The sequence below is a fragment of the Bison bison genome, unplaced genomic scaffold (assembly GCF_000754665.1).
Source record: "Bison bison bison isolate TAMUID 2011002044 unplaced genomic scaffold, Bison_UMD1.0 scf7180017864389, whole genome shotgun sequence".
Classification (NCBI taxonomy): domain Eukaryota; kingdom Metazoa; phylum Chordata; class Mammalia; order Artiodactyla; family Bovidae; genus Bison; species Bison bison.
In genome coordinates this window covers 3695478-3713522 of record NW_011494961.1, presented here as the reverse complement: position 1 = coordinate 3713522, position 18045 = coordinate 3695478, and the positions used below count along the sequence as shown (strand labels likewise).

General features: G+C 43.3%; 1 protein-coding gene across 1 annotated transcript in view; it reads left to right on the top strand.

The window, feature by feature from the left end:
- Positions 1-18045, top strand: part of ANK2 (ankyrin 2, neuronal) — a 252844-nt gene that overhangs the window by 223018 nt on the left and 11781 nt on the right. Inside the window, 8 exon segments of the mRNA XM_010858507.1 lie at positions 154-332; positions 335-3527; positions 3530-6589; positions 8133-8207; positions 10687-10818; positions 12178-12321; positions 15715-15997; positions 17752-18028. Coding sequence (XP_010856809.1) covers positions 154-332; positions 335-3527; positions 3530-6589; positions 8133-8207; positions 10687-10818; positions 12178-12321; positions 15715-15997; positions 17752-18028 — 7343 coding nt within the window.

The following is an 18045-nucleotide window of genomic DNA, read 5'->3' as shown; positions in this document are numbered from 1 at the left end:
AGATATCTCTGTGTAATTTCACTGCGTTCGTTCTTTGTTTTGTGATTTTGTGTGTGTGTGTCTTGATTATTTGTTAAAGCTTTGTTATATGTGTGGATGTGCTACAAGTGAGAAAATTAAGCAAGTTATTTCCTGCTCATTTTTCCTTTTCAGTTTTTTTTCCGTTAGCCTTGCTTTGCTTTTGTATCCTGAGACCTTGTGGATCCACCATTCCCAGCCCATTTTGTTGTCCCTCCCGCCACGACAGGAAAAGACACTGTGTCGTTTCAGTCCTGATTACATTTGCCAATATCTTTTTTGATTTCCATTTTACTTTCGATGTTTTTCCATTCACATCAAAGATGATGAGACAGAATCTACAGAAACATCTGTCCTGAAAAGTCACCTGGTTAATGAAGTTCCTGTCCTGGCAAGTCCGGACTTGCTCTCTGAAGTTTCTGAGATGAAACAAGATTTGATCAAAATGACCGCCATCTTGACCACAGATGGATCTGATAGGGCAGGTTCCATCAAAGTGAAGGAGCTGGTGAAGGCTGCAGAGGAAGAGCCAGGGGAGCCTTTTGAAATTGTTGAAAGAGTTAAAGAGGACTTAGAGAAGGTGAACGAAATCCTGAGAAGCGGAACCTGCACAGGAGATGAAGGCAGTGTGCCGAGGTCTCAGCCAGAGAGAGAGTTAGTGGAGGAGGAGTGGGTCATTGTCAGTGAGGAGGAGATAGAGGAGGCTAAGCAAAAAGCATCTTTAGAGATCGCCGAATACCCATGTGTAGAAGTTAGACTAGATAAAGAGACCAAAGTAGAAGTAGAGAAAGACTCAACGGGGCTAGTGAACTACCTTACTGAGGATCTGAATTCCTATGTGCCTCCTCACGAAGAGCAGCCCCAGAAGGAGCAAGGTATGGTAGGGGAGAAGCCTGAGGCTCAGGGTCCCAGCAGGCGCTCAGAAAGCGAAGGCAAAGATGCACCCTCAGAGGAGACACAGAGTACACAGAAACAGCCCAAACCAAGCCTGGGGATCAAGAAGCCGGTGAGAAGGAAATTAAAGGAGAAACAAAAGCAGAAGGAGGACAGTCCACAAGCTAGTGCAGAAAAAACAGAACTTAAAAAAGGGAGTTCAGAAGAGTCATTAGATGAAGACACAGGTTCAGCCCCCGAGCCTCTTCCTGCTGTAAAAGCTACGTCACCTTTGATAGAGGAAACGCCCATTGGTTCCATAAAGGACAAGGTGAAGGCCCTTCAGAAACGAGTGGAAGATGAACAGAAGGGTCGAAGCAAGTTGCCTGTCAGAGTCAAAGGCAAAGAGGATGTGCCAAAAAAGGTAACACAAAGGACACATTTGACTGCATCGCCCTCTCTGAAGTCAGAGAGGCATGCGCCAGCAGCCGCCTCCTCTAGAACAGAAAGACACACTTCTCTTTCCTCCTCTGCCAAAACAGAAAGGCACCCTCCGGTATCACCATCGAGTAAGAACGAGAAACACTCGCCCGTGTCACCCTCCGCGAAAGCTGAAAAGCAGTCCCCTGTGTCATCCTCAAGCAAAACTGAGAAACACTCACCCGTTTCACCCTCGACCAAAACGGAAAGACACTCCCCTATGTCCTCTTCTACAAAAACAGAAAGACACCCTCCTGTTTCGCCTTCAGGTAAGACAGATAAACGCCCCCCTGGATCTCCCTCTGGGAGATCCGAGAAACATCCGCCGGTATCTCCTGGGAGAACAGAGAAACGCTTGCCGGTGTCACCCGCTGGAAGGATGGAAAAGCATTCTCCTGTCTCAAGCTCCGGGAAAACTGAGAAGCACCTGCCCGTGTCACCTTCTGGGAAAACAGACAAACAACCACCTGTCTCCCCCACCTCAAAAACAGAAAGAATCGAGGAGACCATGTCTGTTCGGGAGCTGATGAAAGCTTTCCAGTCAGGTCAGGACCCATCGAAACACAAGACCGGACTTTTTGAGCACAAATCTGCAAAACCAAAACAGCCACAAGAAAAGGGTAGAGGTCGGCTAGAAAAAGAAAAGGGGCCGATAGTAACCCCAAGAGAAGTGCAGAAAACGGAGAGTCAGACAATCAAACGAGGCCAGAGGTTCCTGGTCACGGGATTCTCAGAACCCAGAAGAGCAGTCCGTGCTTCCTCCACAGGGTTTAAGAGAGAAGATGGGGCTGGAGAAAAGGAGAAATCTCTCAACCACAAAACACCCGAACCTGTTCAGCCAGTGCCTGAAGAAGAAAGCCATAAAGATAGCGAAGTCCCCAAAGAAAAGCTGGCTGACGACCAGGGAGACATGGATCTCCAGATCAGCCCAGACCGGAAAACCTCCACTGACTTTTCTGACGTCATTAAGCAAGAACTGGAAGACAATGACAAATACCAGCAGTTCCGTATGACTGAGGAGCCTGAGAAGGCACAGCTTCACTTAGACCAAGTGCTCACTAGTCCTTTCAACACGACATTTCCACTAGATTACATGAAAGATGAGTTCCTCCCAGCCCTGTCTTTGCAGAGTGGCGCTTTACATGGAAGTTCTGAGAGCCTGAAGCCCGAAGGGGTGGCAGATTCTCCGTGTGGCAGCCTGATGGAAGGGACCCCTCAGATTAGTTCAGAGGAAAGCTATAAACATGAGGGCCTAGCCGAGACCCCCGAGACAAGCCCAGAGAGCCTTTCCTTCTCGCCAAAGAAAAGTGAGGAGCAGATTGGGGAAACACACGAAACTACCAAGTTAGAAGCAGCACCAGAAAGTCATTCCGAAAAAGGACATCCCTCAACCAAAGATGTTGCTGATGGTTCTGAAGGGCAAGGCGCTGCAGTCACCGAGGCAGTAGAGTCCTCTGCTGAGCATCAGCTGACAGAGGCCACCCCAGACCCTTCCAAAGACATATGCCCCCCACAGGAAGGTGACAGCCTTGGTGGTCAAAGTGTATCATTAGCAAAAGAAACATCCGAAGGACTGACTGAGGAAGTGACCTGTGACGAAGGTCCACGTGCACACATTAGTCCATCCCACGAAACACAAACTGATACCGAAGCTCAGGAATCCACAGCCACCAAGCCCTCAGGGGAGGCAGAGGCCTCACCGTTGTCCGAGGCTGCTGTAAAGGCAGGCTCAGGGACTGAATCAAAGCCCCAGGCAGCCATTAGAAGTCCACAAGGGTTAGAACTCGCACTCCCTAGCCGTGAGAGTGAGGTTTTCAGCCCTGGGGCTGATGAATCCTTCGCTGTGAGCCACAAAGACTCCCTGGAGGCCAGCCCTGTGCTGGAAGATAACTCTTCACACAAAACTCCCGATTCTCTGGAACCAAGTCCTCTGAAGGAATCCCCTTGCCGTGACTCTCTTGAAAGCAGCCCCGTTGAACCAAAGATGAAGGCTGGAATTCTCCCAAGTCACTTTCCTCTTCCCTCAGCTGTTGCCAAGACCGAGCTCTTCACGGAAGTGGCCTCTGTGCGGTCCCGGCTGCTCCGAGACCCCGACGGCAGTGCCGAGGATGACAGCCTCGAGCAGACGTCACTCATGGAGAGCTCGGGGAAGAGTCCCCTTCCCCAGACACCCCCAGCTCCGAAGAAGTTAGCTACGAGGTCACGCCCAAAACCACAGACACACCAAAACCAGCTGTGATTCCTGAATGTGCGGAGGAGGACGACTCAGAAAATGGGGAGAAAAAGAGGTTCACACCGGAAGAGGAAATGTTTAAAATGGTAACCAAAGTCAAAACGTTTGATGAACTTGAACAAGAAGCAAAGCAGAAAAGGGACTACAAAAGAGAACCCAAGCAGGAAGAATCTTCTTCATCCTCTGATGCAGATGTCGACTGTTCAGCAGACATGGATGAACCAAAACACACAGAGAGTGTCGAGGATGAAAGTGACGCTCCTGTGGTAGTAACAACAGAGGGCAGGGAGGCTTCTTCCTCCTCAGAAAGTGAACCTGAGTTGACACAGCTGAAGAAAGGTGCTGACTCAGGTCTCTTGGCAGAGCCAGTTATTCGAGTGCAGCCTCCTTCCCCACTTCCATCCAGCATAGACTCAAATTCCAGTCCTGAAGAAATACAATTCCAGCCTATCGTTTCCAAGCAGTACACTTTTAAGATGAATGAAGATGCTCAGGAAGATTCAGATAAATCAGAAGAAGAAAAAGATTATAAACCTCGCTTACCCGAAGACAGTCATGCTCTTCCCACTGATGGACCAGAGATGTCTTATGATGATCTGAATGGAGATACTTATCAATCAAAACTTTGTGATGGCCTTGAGTATGAGATTGGGAGTCCTAGCGACTCAGCTGCTCCTGTCTCTTCAGGTCTCCGCAGGTCCCCTGGTGACGATGTCAGTGAGCAGCTAGTTATCCATAAGGAATCACTAGCCCTCCAAGACACTGGTGAGAACGACCTAGAAGAAGAGCTTGATGTTCCTGAAGTCGAATCTTCACAAGCAGATCCCCCCAGTGAAGGCTCTCCATCTTTCTCCTCTTTACCTCTTTGTCCAGCATCTGAAGCAAAAGAATTAGATGAAGACATGGTCTCTACAGCTTCTGCTACAGAAATGGAGGTCACAAAACCTGACCAAGCTTTTGAGAGCTTACCAGAGGACTGTTCCATTCAAGATTCACTCATTACTACTCAAACTGATAGATCATCCTTGGATGTTCCAGTGTCAGACCCAACAGAGACTGAGGAAATCTATGATCCTCAAATCATAAGCCCTTATGAAAATGTTCCTTCTCAATCTTTTTTCTCTGGTGAAGAAAGCAAAACCCAAACAGATACAAGGCACACAAGTTTTCATTCTTCTGAAGAGTATTCTGTTACCATCACATCCTCTGTTGAAGATGTAGTAGAGACAAGCTCCTCTGATAAAACTGTTTCAAGTAAAGAAGCTAATTTTGAGGAGCAGGTCTTGGAAGTAGAATCCAAACAAGAGAGTACCTTGCAGGAAATACAGTCAGATGGAGCCTCCTCATCTTTGGAGCCACCTGTACCAAAAACATCAACAGTTGTCAGTGAACAAATAAGCAAAGTCATCATCACAAAAACTGATGTGGATTCTGATTCCTGGAGTGAAATCCGTGAGGATGACGAAGCCTTTGAGGCTCGAGTGAAAGAGGAAGAACAGAAGATATTTGGTTTGATGGTAGACAGACAGTCACAGGGTACTACCCCTGACACCACTCCTGCTAGGACCCCAACTGAAGAGGGGACCCCAACCAGTGAGCAAAATCCATTTCTCTTTCAGGAAGGAAAATTGTTTGAGATGACCCGAAGTGGTGCCATTGATATGACCAAAAGGTCCTATGCCGATGAAAGCTTTCACTTTTTCCAAATTGGGCAAGAATCCAGGGAAGAGACTGTCTCACAAGACATGAAAGAAGGAGGTACAGGTGCTGAGGCCCCACAGGTGGAGACATCAGCTGAGTCATTAACACTCTCAGAATCAAAAGAAACAGTGGATGATGAAGCAGAGTTACTCCCAGATGACCTGAGTGAGGAGGTAGAAGAAATACACACTTCAGATACCCCACTTAGCTCCCAAATAGACATTTCAGCCTCCACAGAAACATCCATGAAAGAGGCTACTTCTACAGGGCTTGAGGACCTACCCACCAGGCAAATGGGTGATTCTCTTCCTCCATCCAGCGCGAAGCAGACCACTTGCCCTGACTTCCCTGAACAAGTTGTACAAGTTCAGTTAGATTTTTCCACAGTCACTAGGTCTGTATATTCAGATCGGGGTGATGATTCTCCCGATTCCTCCCCAGAGGAACAGAAATCAGTCATTGAAATCCCTACTGCAACCATGGAGAATGTGCCTTCTACTGAGAGCAAATCCAAAATCCCTGTAAGGACTATCCCCACTTCAACCTCAATACCTCCATCGGTGGAATATGAGAGTTCCCTTTCTGAAGATTTTCTGCCCAGCCTGGATGAGGAAAGTAAAGAAGATGAAGCAAAACCAAAGTCTAAAATCCCCGTGAAAGCACCTGCCCAAAGAGTGGAGCAGCAGCCTTCACATCTAGACTCACCTCTAAAGAAGACAGGTGGTCCCCAGGGACAGGACTTGACAAGCAGCGCACCAGATGATAGAAGCAAATCTGAATCTGATGCCAGTTTGGACATGAAGACCAAATGTCCAGTAGAAACTAGAAGTTACACTGAGGCAGAAATAGAAAGCACAGGTGAGGAAGAGGAGCTTGAGTTAGAATCAGAGGAAGGGGCCACAAGACCAAAGATATTTGCATCCCGATTGCCAGTAAAGAGCAAAAGCACCGCATCTTCCTGCAGGGGGCCCACAAGCCCCACAAAAGACAATAAGGAGCATTTCTTTGATCTTTACAGGAACTCCATAGAATTCTTTGAGGAGATTAGTGATGAAGCTTCCAAGTTAGTGGATAGACTTACACAGTCAGAAAGGGAGCAAGATTTAGTTTCAGATGATGAAAGTAGTAGTGCCCTGGAAGTTTCAGTAATTGAAAATCTGCCACCTGTTGAGACCGAGAACTCAATTCCTGAGGACCTCTTTGACACAAGGCCCATTTGGGATGAGTCCGTTGAGACTCTGATCGAACGCATCCCTGATGAAAATGGCCATGACCATGCTGAAGGTATTTGCCAGCCACTGGGATTCCCTGTGCTACGCATGTCATAAATTTGATATAGTTTTATTTTTTGTATGTCTGTTTTAGTTGGTGATTTGTGTCTCATTTCCTTTAAGCTTTCTGTAGTGGTTACTATGTTTGTGTAAGCCCTTTGTGTTTTGTGGCTTTCTCTGTATACTCTTGTCCGTGGAAACAATCTCAAGATTGAGTAATGAGAATGCTTATGGAAAACATAAACATGATCGGCAGGCAACCAGGATCTTGCCTTTCCTCTAGCCGCTGCACGTGAGGCCATGCAAGCTTTGAGTTTTGTTGTTCTGACTTTCCAGGCTTTAGCCTCAAATTAAGCACATGGATTTATTTGGTTTCATTTTGTATTATGAGGATTCATTGCTTTCTCTTCTTTTGTGTACTTTGAAATAATTAGTACTTCGCAATTTTGTGATCATTAGAAAGCCGTTTGCACAAGAAGATTTCACATATCATGAAATTCTAATTGTTGTGGATTTGTTTTTATTTAGAAAGGTTGGATTTCAGATACCAATGGTAAATACTTTAAGCAATCATAAGGTAAAAGCATGCTTTTCATTTATGCGACAGATGAATAGAGAATGGACTCTGAATAGATGCAGCAGACAACGAAAACTCAAACTTTGCATGATTTAAGTTGACTGTGAGGGGATGATGACCCTTTGAATTATGAAAAAAGGAAACCATAAATGGCTTTGAGAAGAAGCCTCTGGTCTTCCAATATCTCTACAATAAAGACTATTATTCTTAAATTTGGATTATAAAAAATGTCATGATACCATGACCTAAAATGCTGCCCATCGATTAATGGCAGTTAAAAATAAAAGGCAAAATTGTAGTCTGTGGGAGCATTATCTGAGTTTACTTAGTGGTAAGCAGACAGAAACTTTGCCCAAAAGGCATATATACATACTAATATAACATACACATACAACTATGTACATTTTATTCTTCCTTCTTCCAAGGTCACCAGGACCAAGACAAACGTTGTTTCTGGCCATACGGAAAAAACCGGGATGGTCCGATCAACCGGTGATCTAGGTCTCTCGAATCTTGGATGTGATTTTTTGCTATGTGACTCAGAAGTGATCTTATACTGCCACAGGCAATAATAGGAGGTCCTAACCAATTACTCCACTTCTCCATCCCATTTAAGATTTTTCTGCTGTTTGATGAGCAAGATGATTATCTTAGGGTGGGCAGTATCCTCTCAGACAATTTAAGAGGAAAGTCGTAAGATTACTAGAAATCAGTAACTTATGCAATTATGTCCAATGGCTAGTCTTGATTAAAGAGATATGGAAGCAGATGGTTTCCATGATTTTTATTAAATGTATCCCCCCCATTCCATTCCAGAAATCAGGCAAACACACAATTTAATATGATTTAAAATGTTATAGTTAACTTGTGCTGTAATCAAATATTTGGACAATTGACTGTCTTTCTTTGGATGATCAGTACTGTGGTCCCTCTCCTGTCATGGACAACTTTTGGCCATTCTGTTTTTGACCTTCTATAGATCAACAGGATGAGCAGGAACGGATTGAGGAAAGGCTGGCATATATTGCTGATCACCTTGGCTTCAGCTGGACAGGTAAAATGCATATGACCCATTTCTTCAACAAAACCTGCTTGGTTTGAATGACATAGTTTGCATCAGCCAAGTGTCATTGACAAAGTAAAAGGTCTTTTTTTTTTTCCCCTTGAGGAAGACCACATGGAATAGTGAAAAGAATGATAAACTGTGAACTCAAAAATCTGGGGTCTGCATTAACTCACTTTGTGAACCAGGGCAAGCCTTTTATTGTCTCTGGAATTTTGAATAATAGAACTTTAGGTTGAGAACAAAACAACTCCCACCACCCTCCTTTGGATATCTAAATTTTGGAGAGATTACTGTGTTTCAAAACCATTGTTAGATGCAGTTGTCATAGAATTTAATTTTAAATTCAACCAGAATTTAATTTGAAATTCAATTTGAATTTCTTGTTTTAGATACCTTGTTTCAGATATTTTCATTGTAAACAGTATTAAACATAACTTCAAATGAAAGTTAAAATACATATGAATGAGATGTTCACTAATTTTCTGAGAAATAAGCATGTTTCAGTTTAGAAATTATATGTTAAATAATTTTTCTGATGTGAAGTGAATTCTAAAATCAATGTGGTTTATTTACAAATAAGCATTTAAAAGGTATACCCTTTTATCTTTCCTATGATATAACATACTAAAGCAAGATTGTCAAGATTTTTTGCTTTTTCCTGGTTTTTTTTTTTGGTCTGACTTTTATGTCATTTGTGACTACTTAACTGAAACAGTATAAGGGCTTCCCTGGTGGCTCAGACAGTAAAGAATCCGCCTGCATTGTGGGAGACCTGGATTCGATCCCTAGGTTGGGAAGATACCCTGCAGAAGGGAATGGCTACCCACTCCAGTATTCTGGCCTGGAGAATTCCATGGGCAGAGGAACCTGGAAGACTACGTAATTGAAACATTATAAAGTTAATATTAAGCTCCTTTAAGTTTCTTAAAGATTGGGTATGAAGTCATAATACTCTTAACAAAGATAATTGATAATGTAGAATAAATGACTGAAATAGTTTAAAGTAATTTAATAATACTGATCATATTTATTTAATTGAGGAATTTAGAGGAAGGGAGGATCTCAAAATATCCCTAGTTGACTTATTAAATAGCTAGCATTCCGAATTATTTACTTTGCTTTTTAAGTATGTATGTATATGTATGTTAAATGCAGTATCTGTTATAGTTGGTGAAAATTCAAACCTTAAAATCATATGGAATGGTATAAAATGTAAATAAGTCCCTCACACTACCTACATCTTATCTTCGAGCTCCATTCCTCAAGGGTAACTGCTAACACTTTCTCATGTATTCAGACAAAATCTGCAGTGCTCACATCTATGCCTATTATTTAAAAAATAAGCTGAGTAATTAACAGTATTTCTCATAAATAATCCATCAGCATAGAAATATCTATGTAATTCTTTTAAATAAATATTTAATTCCACTGTATAGGAGGCCATTCCATCAGTGGCCTTTGTTGATGGATGCCTAGGCTGTTTCTTGTTAGTGGCAGTAAATATCTTTGTGCACTGGTAGATTTGTGGCTGTGTCTGTAGGGCATGGGCTTCTCTGGTGGCTCAGAGGTAAAGAATCCACCTGCTAATGCAGGAGATGCAAGAAGTGTGGGTTTGATCCCTGGCTCGGGAAGATCCTCTGGAAAAGAAGTGGCAACCCACTCCAGTATTCTACCTGGAGAATTCCATGGACAGAGGAGCCTGGCGGGCTACAGTCCATGGAGTCGCATAGAGTCAGACACAACTGAGCACGCACGCACTGTAGGGCATACCCCTAAAAGGAAAATTGCTGGGTAAAGGATATGTATATTTTTAATTTAGAAGATATTAGCAAATTACCCTCTAAAGAGGACACCTCATTTATACACACACACCCCTCAATACATTAGCATCCATGTAGAATGTTAGTGGTATAGACTTTAAATAAGAACTTTGTGGCTTCTTCCCTAGGTCAGTTAATGCTTCCCAGACCTTTTATTCATATGACATAATGTTGTAGAAAAGAGTTTATCCAACCACTGTAATACAGCTGTAACCAACATTTATCCAAGTACTCAGAATTTATAGTATTTGAAAATTACCTAATTATGATTAAAAGTGAGACATGGTCTCTTCTACTGTTTTCACTCATTTATTTTCCATTATCTTGATTAAGAATATAAGCCAGTATTAATGGTCTCTTCTAATTTTGGAATTAAATGAGTGGGCCTGAATTTACATGTTTTATAATCATTGTTTCAAACTTACTTTTTCCACTATGACAGTGATCAACTCCAAACCCAGTTGTAAGGAAAATATCTGGGGTTAGTGTTAGAAGAACAAAGGCATATGAGAGTCTTTTCTAATAGGAAAACATAAAGGAACTCTGTTACAGCAGTACAAAGAACTCATCATTTGCAAAATCACAAGACGAGGTGTTGAGACTCAAACTTTGAAGTTAATGTGTTTACAAAGTATTTTCTCTTCTAGAGTTAGCAAGAGAACTGGACTTCACTGAAGAGCAAATTCATCAAATTCGAATTGAGAACCCTAACTCCCTGCAGGATCAGAGTCATGCGCTGTTGAAGTACTGGCTAGAAAGGGACGGGAGACATGCTACAGGTGGGTGGGGAGCTCTAACTAAAAGGCAGTAGGGTAGAGGTGGAAATAAGCCTTATTCAGTGCCTTTTATGTCAGGTGCCACCAATCTGAAGTGCTGCTATAAGCAAATGAGAAGAAGCGATAACATTTCTCAAATAACCACGTTGCATGAAACTTCTTGTACTGTGTTTCTGTGAATAGCATTAAGTAGTGAAAAGTGATCCTAGCCCTGGTTGCTAACAGGAATGTTATTAAGATCCTTAAATTTTCTAAGTATTGACAGCAGACACTTGCTTTACTAATCATTGTTTTATTGATGGTATATTACATTCAGTTCCTGCTTCCTTTACTCCTAAATAACTAAAATAGGGGGAAAATGTCAAGTGGATATTCTGACCACATCAAATAAAATGGGAAGTAGCCATAACTGCTTCTTATCCTTCAGCTAGTCTAAATTTGCTATTTCCTTTAATATCTCTTTGAAGACCTTACCTAGAGACTTCCAGCCCACATTTATCTTTCCTTCTCTTACCATTTTTCTCGACAAGATTGCCAGAAAATAAAAATAAAAATAGAGAGTACCCAGTTAAATTTAATTTCAGGTAGTCGGAGAAGGCAATGGTGACCCATTCCACTACTCCTGCCTAGAAAATCCCATGGACAGAGGAGCCTGGTAGGCTGCAGTCCATGGCGTCGCTGAGTTGGACACGACTTCACTTTCACTTTTCACTTTCATGCATTGGAGAAGGAAATGGCACCCCACTCCAGTGTTCTTGCCTGGAAAATCCCATGGATGGAGGAGCCTGGTAGGCTGTAGTCCATGGTGTTGCTGAGTCGGACACAACTGAGCGACTTCACTTTCACTTTTCACTTTCATGTACTAGAGAAGGAAATGGCAACCCACTCCAGTGTTCTTGCCTGGAGAATCCCAGGGACGGGGGAGCCTGGTGGGCTGCCGTCTATGGGGTCACGCAGAGTTGGACACGACTGAAGCAACTCAGCAGCAGCAGCAGCAGCAGTCAACAAATACTTTTTCTAGTATGAATATATCCCACGCAATATGTGGGATATACTTTTACTAGAAAATCGCTTTTTATCAAAGGATCACGTGTGACAGGACCTTCTCCACGCCGTCTGGTAGCTCTGCTTTTAGGGCTTATTACCATGCCGTGTCACCCGTTTTGTGTGTTTGTCTTGTTTGTTTGCTTACAAAGATCCTTAGTTGGGCTTTGGCTGTTTTTGGTACAGATAACAAAATTTTAGTAAATTTTTTCCTATACTTAAAATGTATCAACAAAAAAATTCACTAAGACAACTAAAGGAAAGGGTTTAAAAGACTAGCCCTCTGATGTAATCAATGTTTTTTCTTTAATATCCCAGATACCAGTCTCGTTGAATGTCTCACCAAGATCAACCGAATGGATATCGTGCATCTCATGGAGACCAGCACAGAAGCTCTCCAGGAGCGCATCGGTCACAGCTATGCAGAGATTGAGCAGACCATTACACTGGATCATAGTGAAGGTCAGACAGCTTGTGTGTGTATGAGTGCCTGTTGTGTATGAGTGCCTGTTGTGTATGGTTAATTCAGGCAGTGAGACCCACCATCTTCCTTTTTCAGAGGGTTGCCTATGGTCTTTGGTCATACATTCTTCTCCTCACTACCCTGAGACTTCCTTGCCCATTTTAGGTACCTGAATACTGCTCATAGTTTGATATTTCATCACTGTCTCAGTCGTTGTGGGCTGCTCCAACAGAAAACCATGATCTCCAACAGAAAACCAGGGTAGCTTAAACAACAGAAATTTATTTCTCTTGGTTCTGAAAACCAGGGAAGTTTTCAGGAAGTTCAAGGTCTGGGTGATAGCATAATCAGGGTCTGGTGAGGGCCCTCTTCAGGGTGGTTCGTGGCTGTCTTCTTGCTCTGTCCTCACATCAAGGACAGCCAGCTCTCTAACCTCTTCTTATAAGGGCACTCACTAATCATATTCATGAGGGCTCTCCCCTCATGACCTAATTCCCTCCTAGGGATACATTGTCCAAATATCATCACAATGGGACTAGGGTTTCAGCATATGAGTATGAAGGGGACCTGGACAGAGGAGCCTGGTAGGCCGCAGTCCATGGGGTCGCTAGGAGTCAGACGTGACTGAGCGACTTCACTTTCACTTTTCACTTTCATGCATTGGAGAAGGAAATGGCAACCCACTCCAGTGTTCTTGCCTGGAGAATCCCAGGGACAGGGGAGCCTGGTGGGCTGCCATCTCTGGGGTCGCACAGAGTTGGACACGACTGAAGCGACTTAGCAGCAGCAGCAGCAGCATTCCCAGGTGGCTCAGTGGGTAAAGAATCTGCCTGCAATGCAGAAGACACAGGCAGATGCGAGTTTGATTCCCAGGTCAGGAAGATCCCCTGGAGAAGGGCATGGCAACTGACGCTAGTATTCTTGCCTGGAGAATCCCATGACCAGAGAGTCGGGTGGACTTCAGTTCATGAGGTCACACAGTTGGAAGTGACCCAGCATGCACACAAATAGTGCATAGCAACCGTCAGCATGGGTGATCCCCAGTGCCCTTTCTTCAGCTCCTTGGTGGCACTGCTGATGCTTGTGTCTTTTACTCTACCTTAGTAACCCGTTTCTATGCCTGCAACCCAAACTGAGTCATCAGTGACTGTACTACTTCCAAGTCCTGACTTGAGGGATTACACTTGCATCCTCCTTTGCTTCTACACAGTCATCCTTCAAACCCACTGGACCTCCAGCCATTGTTCCTACCTCATTTTTTATATTAAAATTTCCCTAATTTACCCTCATTCATTTCCATTCTCACTGACTCTTTCTCCTTCATCTGTCTCATCAGTATTTTTGCATTTTCTCTTCTTCTTTCAAGCCTCCAATATTTCTCTTCTTTTGATTTTTTCCAACCTGATCATAATTGACATTCCTTAGAAAAAAAGAATAACTATAAGCAAATGTCCATATCCATTCACCACAAAATCTCCCAACGTAAGTGCATCTCAGTGCTTATACTCGACCTTCCCTGCTATATGAAATGGCCTTGCTTTGCTAAAACCATCATCTCGCCTTTCGTACTGGATTTCATCCCCTTTACCAGCTGTGGGCTTCTCTCCTGCAGTGACCCACTCTGTCTTCCTACAACTAGACCATGCTTTAGAGCATTACAATGTACTTCATAGATCCCAGCTTTAAAAAGCAAAGCAAAGCAAATATCTTCTTTCACCCAACATGTCCCCCTGTATGAAGTTCTGTTTCTCCAGCCATTTCATGGGAAGTCTCTTCCAAAGGAGAGTCTAACTTTCCCATCTCTACTTTTTCTCTTCCCGTTCTCTATAGAACTGTCTCTAGAATCCATACAGGCCATGTGTGGTCATCATCACTCAACAGCAAAGAATCTTGCAAAATTACCAGTTTCTTCTCATCACCAAATGCACTGAGCAACTCAGTCTTCATCTTCCTTTACCTGCTTGTAACATTTGAGACAGAAAACTAATCCCTTCTTCTTCTTCTTAAAATGATACCCTCTCTTCTTTTTTTCTCCTATGCCACGGGGTAGTCTCCTTCAGTGTCTTTGTGCAGTTTACATTCTGTAAATTCACACAGTGGCGTGTATTATCGTCAGCAGGAGCCTCATAGCTTGTCCTGTCTCCTATCTCTCCCCGTCTTTCCAAGTCCAAGACACCTGACTTTTGCTCCCTGGGCGCCTCCGTCTTCTCAGGCTTCTAGGCTCTGGTGCTTTTTGTCCCCTCCATTCTGACGTGTTCTTCCCTCAGATCATCACGTGCCTTTTTCTCTGTTTATTCAGGCCTCTGCTCAAGTATCAGCTCCTAAAAGGAGCCTTTTCTGACAAGTTTATCTGAAATACTGGCCCCGTTTTACTCTGTACTTTTCCCCTGGCTTCCGTGCCCCCTAAAAGTTATTATAAATCTATATCCGCAGAAATGCAAGTTCAGTGAGGCCAGAAACTTTTACTGTCCTGTTTACTACTATGTATCCAGCATCTAAACACCTATTAGATATAAAACTCAACATATTATATCTATTGAGTGAATAGAGAGATAGATGAATGTCAGTCACATCTCTGCCAAAAAAATTTTCAGTGACTCCTTATTGCCCTTGATATAATGAAATTCCATGGCCTGGCCTAAGAGACCTTTCATAAAAAGAGTACTAACCTCAGAGTGTTTGTTTAATACATGTTCATACTTGCAAAGCACCTGTAATATGCCCGTGCTGTGCTAAGTTGCTTCAGTTGTGTCTGGTTCTTTGCGACCCTATGGACTGTGTGTAGCCCAGCAGGCTCCTTTGTCCATGGGACTCGCCAAGCAAGAATACTGGAGTGGGATGCCACGCCCTCCTCCAGGGGGTCTTCCAGATGCAGGGTTCAAACCCATGTCTCTTATGTCTCCTGCTTTGGCAGACAGGTTCTTTACCACTAGCACCACCTGGGAAACCCATAATGGTACCTGATGTATAGTATAAAGATTCAGAACGTGTTGGCTATTAGTAGGAGTAGTAGTGTTTTTATTACCATTCGTATTAACCCTCTTCTTGCTATGTAGATTTATGCCTTGACTGTTGCAGTTGATTCCTGCTTATCTTTAGGTCTCCTAAAGCTGTCTCACCCTCTGCATTTCCTTTCCTGATTCTTTGACCCTGTTGGGTCCTTGGCATTCATCAGCTAGCACTGGTGGCCCAGTCATGTGCATTTTAATATTTCTTACTTGCCTATGCTTCCCTAGATGGTCAGTATTAGATGGAAAGCAGACACAGTGCCTCTATCAACTTTGTAACCATGAACCTATCACAGGCGTAGCATGTAGTAGTTACTTAATAAATACCTACTTAATAAGTTTAGCTTCAATTAAACACTTACTTGGAATCATTCTCCCCTCCAGGGTTCTCAGTACTCCAAGAGGAGCTTTGCACTGCCCAGCACAAGCAGAAAGAGGAGCATGCTGCTTCTAAAGAGGACGAGGCCTCTGACCACCCTCCCATCGTCTCAGAGGAAGACATTTCTGTTGGTTACTCCACTCTTCAGGATGGCATCCCCAAAACTGAGGGTGATGGCTCTGCAACAGAGCTCCTTCCCCAGACTCAAAAGGAGCAAGTTCAACAGGATTTCTCAGGGAAAATGCAAGACCTGCCTGAGGAGTCGTCTCTTGAACAGCAAGAATACTTGTGAGTTCCAAAAGAAAGGCTGTGCTGGGTCAGTCCAGAGATGCCAGCCAACATGGCTAGGGTGCCAGCCATATCCAAGCGTAAAGCGTTTTCAGATAGTTCTCAAATGACCCCATGAATAACAAATGCCAGAACTAGAGGAAAAGAAGCAAGATATTTAATAGACATCATGTGACAGCATTGCATGGCACAAGTCTGCTTGAACCAATTTCCAATTTGGTCACCTTGGGTGAATGCCTAAGCCCTTTGAGATTCCATTTCCATATCTATAGATTATGATAGTAATATCCACTTTATTCACCTTACAGGGTCAAAGGTCAAAGGTGTGTCTCTGAAGGCATTGTTGACACTGTAGACTGTGCGGTCATGACTTGTGTATCTGCTGTACCTCACTTCTCTGTGTGCGTGCCGGTTGTGTTCTGACTGGTGCAGAGTGTGAACAGGGCCAGTGCAGGAGAAACCACCACAAAGCTATGAGGTGGCTGACAATAAATATAGAAATGCCACACAAATTACGCACACAGATTGAAAGACCATTAGAGGTTGGAATGGGAATGAAGAGAAGTCGTCAGGAGAGCTTCTGGCTAAAGGAAGCTGCAGAGTGCAGTGAGCTTAGAACTCAAGCTCTGGGCTTCCTGGAAGCAAAAGCAAAAGAAAGTTTCTTAAATGACACTTGTCTAGAAAACCAACCAGATCATGAGAAAGGCAAGCGTGTCCCCGCCCTGAAATGTGAGAATAGTGTGTCAGGAGGCTCTTTGTTGTTGAGTGAGCTCTATGCTGAAATCACTGGATTTGGAGAAAATGGGCATTGAGATGACCTTGCCTTCCGCAGAGCACCGCCTTCTCACCCACCCGCCTTTAGATTGTAGGGGAGAACATAAAGGAGAGGCCAGGAAAAGCGAGAAGGAAGAAGGAAAAGATGGGAAGCAAAGAGGGACTATCAGAAAAGCACTCGGGGCATTTAACATCTGTAGAGTGACAGAAAATTATAATAAAGTAGGGGAACATTTTTTTTTATTTTAGAAATTGGGATGATAGGAACTTCCCTGGTAGTCTAGTGGCTAAGACTCCATGTTCCCAATGTAGAGGACCTGGGTTCAATCTCTGGTCAGGAAACTAGATCCCACGTACCTCAACTAAGACCTGGTGTAACCAAATAAATAATTATTTAAAAAAGAAATTGCAATTATAAAGATTGTGTTACTTAAACTATATCAATAGAAAAAGTTTCAATACCAAAAGATCTTATCAAGTAATAATGATTTTCCAGAGATATAACAAGAATCTCCCTCTGTTTATGATTATGGTAACTATATTTAACATGGGGTTTATATATTGCTTTTTAAAATTTTTGCCAAATTTTGGTCTTGCTTCAGAAGCCTATTGTCCACGGATTTTTCTTATATAAACCTCCTCAGATCATCAATATTACCTTGAGTTGTCAAAGAAAGATGAAATTATTTATTTATTAATATCTCATATTATTTATTACCCTACTTTGTAGAGATTAGGAAATGGTAATACATTTGAGAATAATTTTTATCTTTTTAAAGCGCATCTTTCCCAGTCAATGCTACATCAATGTGCTGTAACTATATTTTACATACAATTTTTGTTCACATTTCATTTCTTGGCCAAGTTTAGAAACATATTTAGACTTCCATGGACTATGAAGACAGATTTCATCTTCCCTTCCTTCAACGGGGTCACAAATGCCTGTGTTCTCAAGGTATACTGGGGCTTTTCCGTTTCAGCGTGACAACCCCAGGGACAGAAATGTCAGAGACTCAGAAGGCCACGGGAACATCGGGCTCCCCCACCAAGACACCTGAGGAAATTGTCACCCCTTCCGAGGAGGAGAGGCTGTATCTCCAAACCCCAACATCGAGCGAGCGGGGAGGCTCTCCAGTTGTGCAGGAACCTGAGGAGCCCCCCGAACGCAGGGAGGAGAGTTCACCTCAGAAAACCAGCCTCGTGATCGTGGAATCGGCCGAGGACCAGCCTCAGGCCTTTGAGAGGCTTGATGAAGAGGCTGGGTTTTACAAAGG